Source organism: Convolutriloba macropyga, chromosome 2, assembly GCF_964194025.1.
Source record: "Convolutriloba macropyga chromosome 2, txConMacr16.3, whole genome shotgun sequence".
NCBI classification, from domain to species: Eukaryota; Metazoa; Xenacoelomorpha; order Acoela; family Convolutidae; genus Convolutriloba; species Convolutriloba macropyga.
The window spans coordinates 13,122,620-13,136,173 of NC_134469.1; the positions used below are offsets into that span (position 1 = coordinate 13,122,620).

Sequence of the window (13,554 nt, forward strand, 5' to 3'; positions counted from 1 at the left end):
CATATTATCATACCCTGGATGAGGTTAGCTGGCTACTGAGGCAAGAAAAACTGAATATATAACTGTTTTGAAAAAACTTGAAAAAAATTGCAAATTTTATCAAAAAATTTCTAAAAATCGAAAAGCTAAATTGTCGATAACAAATCCACTGAAGCCAACAACCATGCAGTAACTTGTTATCAGACCGTGGAATAGGTTTTCTGGTTTTGAGAAGGGACAAATATCAAAAATTGACAAAAATTTTAGGAAAACTTGAAAAAATTGCAAATTTTATATTAAAAAATGCCAATTTTCGAGACATTAAAATGTTGAAAACCAATCCACTATTACTACAAATCATGCAGTGCTCTATTGTCAAGCCACAAATGACATTTCCTGGTCCCTGAAGCTGGAAAACTCAAAAAATGACAAATTTCCAAAAAAATTGAAAAAAATTGCAAAAATTAGTATCATTTTGCATGTTTGTATTTGTAGTACCAAAACATATAACTCATAAAATGGTCATAAAAAGTTATTTCGTCTCGCAAAAGGCCTTCATCATTCTTCAAAAACTTCAACGTAAGATTAAAACAAAAATCACAAAAAACTTGAAAAATTGCAACATTTTGAGCCCAAAAACTCTTAAAAATGGCCTTTTAACCTTTAATTAAGGCCATCCCAGCAGCTGCACCACTCTAAGTACTTGAAGGACTACTGAAACTCACTTTGGGCCTCTAATGAAACTTAATGCCCGCTGGGCTTTACCTGTTTATCCCGTTTTGAAAGATCAAAGTCATTGAAAAATGTGTGAACACACCTTAAAAAAAACAGCGCCCCAATACAATTCAAATTCTTTGAATTGTAAAAAAAATTAGGAGCGCTATAATAGCCTGCTGAGATGAGGGCGGCTATTAATAACTAAAATTTATTTCCTGCTGACATCAGATGCTAAGAAATATTCAACCTACTCCTGGAGCCTTAAGACCATGGAATCTAATCCCTTAACGTTGTGAAAGCATTAATAATGTATTTCCAAAAGATAAACATAGTTTTTAAAAAGAAATTTAACACGTGTTAACTTTATTGATCCCCAAATACGAGTTTAGTATGTCGAACAGTTTCAAATCAAGAATATTTTCAGTTCAACTGCTATGCTTCCATGGATGATACTGTACGTTTTCATTTCAGTCTACGTCGTTGGAATGTCTAGTTCTTGACCCGCAGCACCAGGTTGCACCTGGACCTGCTCACTTACAGCGGACTTCTCCGTTTTGTGAAGCCAGTGCATTCATTCTATTTTTGGAACAGGTGCGTGACATTTGGAACTCCCTTAGTGTGCTGGTATCCCTGGACCATCACTGCTGTCTTCTTATCATATTTGGCTCCACCAGAGTTATCTCCGAGAGCTCTCTGGATACTTGACACCATTTCTAAAGAATTAAAATCGAAGTATTTTAGTAGTTCAATTATAAACCAATTGTCCTGGAATAGGAAAAACAAAAATACATTTGGACAAACATCGATCCAAGCGTTCAGAAAAGAACTTGATGGAACATTACTGGACGGATCCAGAACCGGCCGCTTAAATGTATATAATTAAAAATATGCCGCTGAGCTTTCATAAAAGAGGTTTTCAAAAGTAGGTTAAAAGCCTTGAGATAGGAAATGGAGAACAGGCAACCAATAATTTTGCTGCGCGTTATTAATAAAATTGCATACATATAGAGGCAATGATTTTAAAGTTTTTCGATCCAAAAAACAAAGGTTTTTAGTTAAAGCCGCAAAAATTGGAGTTTGTATTCTTCCTTCCCCCAAAACGTCATCCTTAATTTTTAGCACCTGATAATAACTCCAATTATGTAGACTCAATCAGAAAACTTTTCAGATAATTATCAAAACAATAGCGTTTTATTCAAGAACTAATTATTTGAAAAAGAGGCCCGATAATGTGCGTTTGCACACAATGTTTCGACACCTGTCACACACATTTTCAGCTTAATTGTTGGCAAATGTAGAGTATTAGATTCTCGAAAATAACTGCTGGAGTCTCATATATGGAGAGACGTGTATACAAGGAGGATCTTTTTTCATTTCACTAGCATGGACAATTAAAATGGGCAAAGCATTTGATGAACAAAAAGAAATCAAGCTAACAATTTTTCAAGCAGAAAATATTTTTTTCAAGTTTTAAACACCTAACTTTGACAAACAATAAAAATGCGAGTCTGAATTCAACTTCTATCCAATTCAAAATTGATTAACAACTTGAATACTAACATAATACAGAATTAGCAACCTTAGATTGTCAACAAAACAAATGAACCTACATACACACAGCAGTTGAAACCACTTAAAAGATTCAATTATGCTTCGATAGAATTCATATACCAACAGGCATAAATGAAACTAAATTACAAGTTGACAAAAACTTAATTTTTGATTTTAGATTTTAAAAGTTGCAGCAGGCGTCGTTTTTTACTGAGTGAGGTAATTCATGAAAGTTTAAAAAACTTAATACACAATTTACAAAAAAGCCATGTATAAAATATTAACACTTGACCTCACGTGCACAAATCCAACTGCTGTGCGGTAAATTTTACCGAAGAATGATTTTCATTTCTTGCCGCGTGATGAAGCAAATAAAACACATATCGAGAAGAACGCGTATTAAAAAACATCTTGAGAGGTCCTGATTTACAATAACAAAAACTGAAAAATAATAAACTGAAATCCCTTCATTTTAACATTTCTAAGACAAAAACGGCCTTTGATTTTTAACAAAGCTTATGATGCTACACGCGAAAACAATAAGGCACAAAGAGCAACAGCACCGAAGTTTTCGGACAGCAACGAAGTTTGCAATACGCCTGGCAACAAAAATCACAAACTTTCGTCACGAATCCTTTGCAACACAAATCATAAACCTATATCGGAAGCTTTGATGACAAACGATGAGGAACAAAGCAAAAACGACAAAAAGGATATTTGGCTAAACTGAAAAGAGTTTTGAAAATTAGTGTCGTCAAAATTACAAAAATTTATAAAACGTAGCCAGTAGATTGCCGGAATAGCTGCGAAAGAATAGACCTGCGTGCTATAGAATAGAGGTAGAAACAGATACAGATATAAGTTGAAAAAGTTATAGACGCCGCTCAAAAAAGCTATGCAAAAAACATTCAGCGATAAATTAATAACGCTTGTTAAAATTCATTCCGCAGAAGCTTCCTATTAGGGACTTTTGCCGCACCATGAGTTCCTTTGACCTTAAACTAATTCAAATTAAACTTAAGTTTTAAATTGCAAAAGTCATTTTATTGATTGAGGTAAGTCACGTATGATCAAAAGCTAATCATGCAAAAACACCTGCTAGGTAGAGTGAGAAAGGACGTCACGCGCGCAAAAGCCGTTAGTGAGAGGAAGAAGTAATTCAGAAAACTTGACTTTTCAGCTTTGCTGTGTGAACAAATGCAAAACGAAAAAGAGCGTCAGACGACGAAACAAAAAACATAGCCGGAAGAACTCCGGAAGCGACTCGAAGCCTAAAAACTTGAAAAAACCCTAATTGCAGCTGAAGCCATTACATTTTTCTATCCAACTATAAACTCTTCCCCACCCATCCCCCCCCCGGACTGATTTAAAAATTGGTGAAATTTAAACCACTGTCAACAAGAGAAACAAAATGCCGCAAAAGTATTTATTATTGAAAACGTTTGGTAATGTTAAGTGCAAAATAATTAGGATAGTCAAAACACTGGTAGGCTGAAAAGCTGACAGGGCTATCAATTGCCCTCAATTAATTCATGATTCTAATCTCAAAAAGATCGCGAAAGCAAACGGCAGATAATAATAATAACTTGAAAACTAAGTTAATTTTTTTTAAAAATAATGATCAAAGTTAAGAATCAGAAAACTGCTACAGTTAGATTTTTCATCACTGCAATTAATACAAAAACAACACACTTTTTGTTGTTGTATATATGCTGGACAACATGATTTCAAACTAATTCAAAAATTAAAATAATAATAGAAAAGCAACAGAGTAATATTTAAAGGCAAAAAATCGTTTAAGAACAATACCAAGGCCGGAAAAAATACAAGAAAAATTAATAAGCGGAAATAATGGAAAAGGCTTTCTAGCAAACTCTCGCTACTGCCTTATGTTGAATGAAATCATTTGCCAACCAAAGAATGACGAAAATCCAAAATGAAGAAAAAGCCAAAATCATTAAATTTTTTAATAACTGAAAAAATCAATATAACCAGTATAAATGTAGGTGCCGGGACAGAGCTAGAGTGCTAAAAGCTAGAATGTGAAAAATATGGACACAATGCAAGGAACACCGTAACAAAGACTAAATCTTGATTTTTGAAAGTTCAAATCAAAGTTTAAAAGTCTAGAAATCAAATTAAAAAATAAACAAGAAAAACTAACACCGCTTCATTTTTAAGCATTCGAGACATAGAAAAAACAACAAGTCATCTGAAACAAAGATCCATCCTCCTGAACAAATAAAAAAAGAAAAAGCAGAAATCAAACATACGAAACATTGATACATTTTGCAAAAAAAAGGTCAAAAAATTTTTAAGACTGAATTTATAAAAAAATTTCAGCTGTTTTTCAAAAATTTAACGCTAAAAAACTATAGACGTTCTTATTGAAACAAAACTAAAGACTCTCATGTTGCACAAAAAGACTATTAAAGACTATTTCTAGTAATTAAAACCAAAATACAGACAAAAAACTGAGAAAAATTGGAAAAAACTACCAAAATCGGATTAGCATATGAACAATTTTTTAAAATAAAATTACATCGAAGTAAACAAGGCATTAAGTATATAAATTATCTACGGGAAATAGTCATATTAACTGATTTTTGACAAAAAGATGGCTAAAAGATCCAAAAATGAAGAAATTAATAGGAAAAAAGCCGAAAATTTACTAAGAAATCAAGAAATATGTGCCAATTTAGAACTTGAAACGCGTTTTCAGGTTCTGCAAAACACTGTGCTATTGATTTCCAAGATCTACATTTCATTATAGCATCGAATAAAAATCATTTCTACAAAAAACAATTAAAAGCAAAAAATGGGCCACTTAGACGAAAAAACGGCTAAAAACGGTTATCTTTATGTGCCATTCAGTCAAAAACTACTTTTCAAAGTCAAAAAGGTCATTCACTAAACGCAGCGCATGATCAAAAAACTTCTCTCGCTCACAAAAAATTAGTTCACATGGCAATTTTTATCACTTTCGCTTTTAGGTCAAAACAGCGTCTGAACGAATAGTACTTCCGGTAAAAAAACTTAAAGAAAAACAATACTCCTCTTCGAGTCGTAAAAAACACCAAGAGCACCGCAATATAGCTCCGCTTTACCGCAATATAGCTCCGCATATAGCTCCTTACAGCTATAATTATATCTCACAGACCCAAATCACTCCTTGCCAGTTCATGTTAGAGAGGAGCAAAAATTGTTTCCCAATTACACTATCCGGCAAAATGACAAAAAAACGCCAAGGCATATGCATAACAACAAATGGCAAAATTCAGGAAATCAATAAAACAACCATTCGAAAAAAAGATTACATAGAAAAGAACATTACCTATAAACACTCATTGAAATAGTAATTCCGCATCATAGAGCCGATGAGAAGCAATATTAGAGATTGAAACTTGCTAGTGAAACACCTCAGAGCCAACATGTACGGCAAAACAATTTTTCAACACAAACAGCATCAAAGAAAAAATAAAGTTAGATGAAAAAACCATTGAGTAGATTCAATTCAAATTTTCTCTAAAGCAACTGTCACGCATCATTAATGAGATTAAGTTACAAGTCAACAGAAAGAACGACAAATGGAGGCAAAAATTCTTCACTTTTTAAAAAAATTTCACTTGTTGAAGTCAACTAAAAAAGTATTTAGCAACAGAAACCATGGTGCACGCTAAGTTATGCTTCTTTAAAAAAACATAGCTGGCAGATTGCCAGAAAATAGCCGCAATAGATTCGTAGATCGGCCGTCTAAAAAAAGCAGTAAAAAAGACAGACCAAAAAAATTCGTCTTTTCATTGAAGGCTGATCTGCTATATTTTGATTAAAAATCTGTATAAGTTATTGTTGCCTCTATTAGCTGATCTGAAATAACCTTCATTTAGAGTGACACACACCCATTTGACCTTATCTCTTTGAATTAAAGTAAATAAAAGTCAATTTCAAAGTGAGGAAGTCATTTTTGAGAGTGAGGTAAGTCAAGCGTGACCAAAAATTTAATCACGCGCATGAACAAAAAAACTCGCTCCACTAAGAGCGAAAAATGACGTCACACATGCAATTCAGTTGAAATTGCATGAACGAATGAACAAAAAGTCGCTGTGACGTCATATGGTCGTAACAAAAATCATGACGACGAAATAAAAAAACATAGCCGGAAGAATTCCGGAAGCGACTCTAAGCGTCAGAACTTCACTAACAAAACCGTAATTGCAACGGAAGCCACTACCTTTGTATTAAACCATTAACTCACTACCTCCCCAGGTCTGCTCTAAAGTTGGTGAAACTTAAACCACTGTCAACAAGAGAAACAAAATGCAGCAAAACTTTATATTATTGAAAACGTTTGGTAACGTTAAAAAATCCAAAATATTTAAGGTGGTGAAAAACTTGATAGTCTGAAAAGGCTGACAAGGTTATCAATAGCCCTCAAATAATTCAATATTCTAATCTGAAAAAGATCGTGAAAGCAAACGGCAGATAATAATCTTAGAAACTAATTTTAATCTTTTCGAAAAAGAAAGCTCAAATTTAAGAATCAGAAAACACCTATAAATACACTTCTAATCACTGCGATTAAGACAAAAAACAACATACACCTGTTCCTTCTTGTACATAAGCTAGACAACATGATTTCATACTAAATCAAAAATAAAATTGATCATAGAAAAAACATAAGAAGCAGAATATTCAAAGGCAAAAAATCGTTTTAATTAATACCAAGGCCGGAAAAAAGCTGTAGTAATTAGTCAGAAGTGGAAGTTTTGGAAAAAGCGTGCTATCAAACTCTCAGTACTGCCTTATGTTGAATGAAATCAATTGCCAACATTGGGCACAATGTAATGAACACCGTAACAAAAAGTCATTCTTGATTTTTGAAAGTTGAAAGTCAATTTAAAAAACTCAAGAAAAACGAATACATTTCATTGTTCAGCATTCAATACATAGAAAAGAAAACTAGTCATCCGATACAAAGATCTATCCTCCTGAAGAGAACAAAAAGCAGGAAAAAGCAGAATTCATAAATACGAAACATTGAAACATTTTGCAAAAAAATGGTCAAAGAACTTTTAAGTTAGACTGCATTTATGAAAAAGTTTTAACTGTTTTTTCAAAACTTAACGCCAAAACATGAATGAATTTTTATTGAAACGAAATTAAAGTCCCTCATGTTGCACAAAAAAACTACTTCTAGCAATTACAACCAAAATACAAACGAAAAACTGACGAAAATCGGAAAAAACTACCAAAATCGGATTAGCATATGTACAATTTTATGAAACAAAATTACATCGAGGTAGAAAGAGGCGTTGAGTATAGGAATTATTAAAGAGAAGTTGCAATATTAACTGATTTTTGAAAAAAAGACGGTTAAAAGATCCAAAAACGAAGAAATTAATATTAAAAAAAGCTAAAAATTAACTAAAAAATCAAGAATTATGTGTCAATTTTTAACTTGAAACGCATTTTCAGGCTCTGCAAAACACTGTGGTATCAATTTCCGAGGTTGTCATTTCAATATAGTATCGAATAAAATTTATTTCTACATGAAACCAAGTTAAAAGCAAAAAAATTGGGCCACTTAGACGAAAAAACGGCTAAAAACGGTTATCTATATGTGCAATTCAGTCAAAAACTACTTTTTAAAGTCAAAAAGTCATTCACTAAACGCAGCGCATGATCAAAAAACTTCTGTCGCTTAGCGAAAATCTGTTCACCAAGACAGCTTTTCTCACTTTCGCTTTTAGGTCAAAATGCCGCGTGAACAAATCTACTTCCTGTAAAAAAAAAACCGAGAGAAAAACAATACTCCTCTTCGAGTCGTAAAAAAACCAAGAGAAGGCCAATAATAGCCTCAGCTATCGCTGTGCGGCTATTAACAAGTAGACCTGTCATCAATGTAATGAAAAGATAAAGCTACAAAAACATGTACAGCTAAAAAAAACAAAACCTTTATGAACGCACAAAAAACCATCATGAAAACAGTTGTTTCCCTTCATATAAAATTACCGGAAAAGCTGCAAAAACATTGTTCTTCTGAACGTTGCAACCATTAAAAGCTACGAGGCGACTACTAAAAAGCTAAACAAAACGCTACAGAATGTTCATATATAAACCTTGTTGTTCTTCCTCTTGTTGACGTTTGCTGATGTTAAGCGTCATTTCTATAAGTTTCTGTCGCTCATCGTCCTCCGCCTAAACACGAAATGAAGCAACTACTTCCACACGAGCATAACCATTAACTTAGACACCAAAAGCAATCAATTCACGATTTATTTCCCACGAGAGGAATAGTTTCCGTCAGTTACACGTATCTCAGGGGAGGGGGGGGAGGGGGAATTAAAACAAAATCCAAGTCCATAAGAACAGTGAAAAGTGTTAAGATAACTTGCCAATCATTTATTATAAAATCGTATTCGACAGCAAGACTTGGTAACGAAAAGTTGCTTATGATTACTTTAGTGCAAATTTTTAATTACCATTTTCTGTAGCTTTATATTCTCAGCCATTTCTTCTGTGATGGGCACGTTTAGATCCTTTACTTGCACCTTGTTGCCCTTTTTCAACATAATCGAAATGTTTCCCCCTCCTCCAACAGGAGACCCAGTCGGATCCGGAAACTCTGCATCCTGACCTAGTGGACCTCCAGCAGTATCACCAGTACTGGTTGGAAACATCTGGTCTCTGGCAGAGATAGCAGTGTTTGAAGATTCCGAAGCAGCCTGGAGCTTTTTCCTAGTTGCTAGGGAGAGGGTGATATCAGTGGGTGCCATACCTCTCACTGATTCAGACGTTCGTTGCTAGAGTATGCACTTTACACTTCATCCGTCAAAAAAGCACACCACATTGGTTCCATTCTCCTACCTTATATTATTCAGCCCCTTGTGCGAATTGGGCGTAATTTAATACAAAATTAATGTCTTATGATTGAAAATGAGTCAACTGATTCATAACTCGTAAATTTTCTCTCCAGATGTTAGAATGATATCACAAATAAGTTAATGGTTTTTTTAAACAACCCACTAACGTCGGGCGAACTGCTCTCAAATGACTGTCGAGCGGCTGGCTCCGTCAGTAGTTGTGGGGTGGGGGGGGTCTCAATGGGGAATCGAGCGTGCGGAGTTAGGGGTGGAATGAGGTGGCGAGTGGAGTAAAGAGAGGGCTGGGATGGAGTGCGAAAGTGGGGTTTAAACACTCTAAGAGAACAGCTCAGCAATTCAATGCCCTCCCAGTTTCACCTCTTTATCCCATTTTTGATATAAAAATTTTGCTGTCTTCGGCATTGTTTTTTCTTTCGGTCAACCATTTGTGCAAAAGAAAAAACGACTTCATTTTACATCGTGTAAAGATCAGGAAAATTTTTCAGGAAGTCATTGCTGATGTAAAGTCAGGAAGACTTTTCATCGGCAAATAACCACTTTTTAGTTTTCAAAAAAAAACATTTTAAAAATCTTTCTTTTTTCTTCATAATCGTTATAATTTTTGCGGAGAAAAAACTTTCCTTTTTCTTATATATTCACTCTTAGTGAACTCTACTGACGAAATGTCTACATTTATTCATTTTGAAAACAAAAGATCCTTCGTAAAATGTTGGCTCTCTTTTGAGGCATATTCGGTTTTATTGATGATTCCAATTCATATCTGGTGGTTTTCGTACCAGTTTTCACAAGCTAAACTTTTCTTAGAATTCATCCATTTTTGCGAGTTCTTTTTGTTCTGTTACTAAGCGCCACAAATGACATCGACACATGTCTCATCGAGAATCTAATTGAGAAAAATTGAATTTGCTAAACTATTCGAATTTATAGTGAAGGGTTTTTCGGGCTCAGGTAAGGGTTTTGACTATATTGATTTTCAAAATTTTTTTAGTGATTTTTGATAGTTGCCTGCATGTTGTTACCAATTTACATGGTCACTCATTCGATAATTTGATTAAAGTTCTTTGATGATGGCCAATTTCACAGGGTTCAATATTTCCGGTTTTAGTTGCATGCCTCAATCAATTTGACGCAACTTTTCAAAGGCTGTATCAGAATTTGATTTTTTTGCCAAATCTTCGATGTTTTGTTTTTCTTTTTCTTTTTCGGTCTTTCATTCGTTTGTACAGGGTTGTTGTTTGCTGTCTAAAATCTCCGTGCTCTTGGACTTTTTAGCCTGTTTTGCTTAAGGTGGAGAAACTGTTTTCAGATTTTTGTAGAACTCGGTTCGTTTTCGTAAACCTTTCCATAGACTTTGTTCTTTGTTTACTATCAAAAGCTGTTTATCTTATTAATTGAATGCATGATTGTAATGCAGGATTTGCCATGCTATGTTTTTATTTGATGGGTGGCAACATGATGTACGGACGCACATTATTACTGATCTTCAAAGTTTTTCTAAAAGTCAAAGTGATAAAAACCAAAAAATCACACTAAAATCTCGGAAGAGTATTAAATGTGTACTATTAAGTCAAGAATAAAAAACATAGCTGGCAGATTGCCAGAAAATAGCCGCAATAGATTCGTAGATCGGCAGTCTAAAAAAACAGTAAAACAGACAGACCAAAAAAATTCGTCTTTTAATTGAAGGCTGATCTGTTATATTTTGATTAAAAATCTGTATAAGTTATTGCTGCCTCTATTAGCTGATCTCAAATAACCTTGATTTAGAGTGACACACACCCATTTGACCTTATCTCTTTGAATTAAAGTAAATAAAAGTCAATTTCAAATTGAGGAAGTCATTTTTGAGAGTGAGGTAAGTCAAGTGTGACCAAAAATTTAATCACGCGCATGAACAAAAAAACTCGCTCCACAAAGAGCGAAAAATGACGTCACACATGCAATTCAGTTGAAATTGCATGAACGAATGAACAAAAAGTGGCTGTGACGTCATATGGTCGTAACAAAAATCATGACGACGAAATAAAAAAACATAGCAGGACAAGTCCTGACGTACAATTCAAAGAATTTTCATTGACTAAACAGAAAACTAGACCAAGAACAGACTATAAATGGATTGGGAAAACCATTTACAAAAAAATCCGATCCAAAAAATCGAAAAAACAGTAAAAATCAGAGTGAAATTGCCGCATGTGAACAAAAAACCACTACCGAGAAACCGAATTTTTGTTCAAACACCGTTTTCGCACTCTACTTTAAAATTAGAGCAAAAAAAAAATTCACGCCGCAAAACCACTTGCTTTTTCGCTCCATTTCCTGTTTCGGCGTGACCAAAATCACCACTCCAATTTGACTTCAAAAATCATGAAAATGTGTGAACAGATCTTAAAAAAAAATAAAGACAGCGCCCCAATACAATTCAAATTCTTTGAATTGTAAAAAACCAAGAGAAGGCCAATAATAGCCCCAGCTATCGCTGTGCGGCTATTAAAAAATCACTATAACTTTAGAAAGAACTAATAATAGCAAAAACTATCCGTTGAGATTCAAACTATTACAATTATGCATTTATAGAATACATGAATCACGTTTTCATAGCATTCGTGACAAAAAGACAGAGAAGATAAATATAGAACAAAAATTGCTGCACGTAAACAATTATCTTGCCAAGGTCAAAAGAACCAGAACTCCACTACAATTCAAAAAAGTTTGACAAAAACTTTACGCCTCAAAGAACTTCTGCGCTCTCTTAACTAATTGAAATCCCTACACTAATTTGACTTCTCATCGTCATCAGAAAATTGACACACAAGTAAAGAGATTTTAAATCAATAACTCGACGACACTAACAGACGTAACCAGCTTAAAAATATCAAATCGGAGTCACAATAAAGCTGAACTGTACATTTATCATTTTCTTCGAGGGATAAATTGAATTATAGCTCATAAATATTTGTATTTGAATTGTCATATTTGTCGAAACAAAAAGGCGCCAAAAGCACGAATCGATTCAGCAGGATATAACGGATACAGCAGATAAAAAATTGAAAAATGGCGACGTCAAAAAATCGAATAAAGTATAAAAAATACGTAAATTTCTTTTACTTCCTTTTCAACTAATCAAATTTGTTGAGACATTTTCCTTTCTAAATAAAACGCTGGAAAGCAACTTTAAACAACCGAAAAACGTCGGACGAATTGATCTTATACGAATAGCCAGCGGTTGACGTTGTCAATAGCTGCGATTTAGTAGAGGTAAAAAGAAAGAATTAATTTCTCCAATGAATAATATACAAATTACTGCACAATATATTGAATTGGAGAGGCCAGACAACGAGGTGACCCTTTCGGAGGGGCGGTGGGACGAATTTCTGTCTCCTATATAGGTTCCGTGAAACGCAAATTTAGAGACTAGTAGGCCGTACGGCTCTAAGAGAATTTAATACGGTTAGCTATATGTAATTTTATGTCGAAAAAAAATATTCATAGTCAAAAATCATTCATTCAGCAGAGCAAATAAACGAAAAATTTCTCTCGCTCAGAAAAAACTAATTCTCACTATGTAAGTCACTTTCGCTTTTAGTTCAAAATGCAGTTTTGACAAAAGCAGTGAACGGTATAAACGCAGTACTTCCGGTATAAAAATCCCCCAGAAAACGAATAGTCCTCTTCGAGTCGTACAAAAAACCAAGAGATGGCCAATAACAGCCCCAGTTATCGCTGTGCGGCTATTAAAAAATCACTATAACTTTAGAAAGAACTAATAATAGCAAAAACTATCCGTTGAGATTCAAACTATTACAATTATGCATTTATAGAATACATGAATCACGTTTTCATAGCATTCGTGACAAAAAGACAGAGAAGATAAATATAGAACAAAAATTGCTGCACGTAAACAATTATCTTGCCAAGGTCAAAAGAACCAGAACTCCACTACAATTCAAAAAAGTTTGACAAAAACTTTACGCCTCAAAGAACTTCTGCGCTCTCTTAACTAATTGAAATCCCTACACTAATTTGACTTCTCATCGTCATCAGAAAATTGACACACAAGTAAAGAGATTTTAAATCAATAACTCGACGACACTAACAGACGTAACCAGCTTAAAAATATCAAATCGGAGTCACAATAAAGCTGAACTGTACATTTATCATTTTCTTCGAGGGATAAATTGAATTATAGCTCATAAATATTTGTATTTGAATTGTCATATTTGTCGAAACAAAAAGGCGCCAAAAGCACGAATCGATTCAGCAGGATATAACGGATACAGCAGATAAAAAATTGAAAAATGGCGACGTCAAAAAATCGAATAAAGTATAAAAAATACGTAAATTTCTTTTACTTCCTTTTCAACTAATCAAATTTGTTGAGACATTTTCCTTTCTAAATAAAACGCTGGAAAGCAACTTTAAACAA

At 33.9% G+C, this 13,554-nt stretch overlaps 1 protein-coding gene across 1 annotated transcript in view; it reads right to left on the bottom strand.

Moving 5' to 3' along the window:
- Positions 1-992: 992 nt before the first annotated feature.
- Positions 993-13,554, bottom strand: part of LOC142356623 (regulator of nonsense transcripts 2-like) — a 75,275-nt gene continuing 62,713 nt past the window's right edge. The window contains exons 18-20 of the mRNA XM_075408480.1: positions 8,730-9,050; positions 8,367-8,445; positions 993-1,409 (exon numbers count right to left, since the gene is read on the bottom strand). Of these exons, the coding sequence (XP_075264595.1) occupies positions 1,273-1,409; positions 8,367-8,445; positions 8,730-9,050 (537 nt within the window). The 3' untranslated portion in view covers positions 993-1,272. The remainder of the gene's footprint in view (positions 1,410-8,366; positions 8,446-8,729; positions 9,051-13,554) is intronic.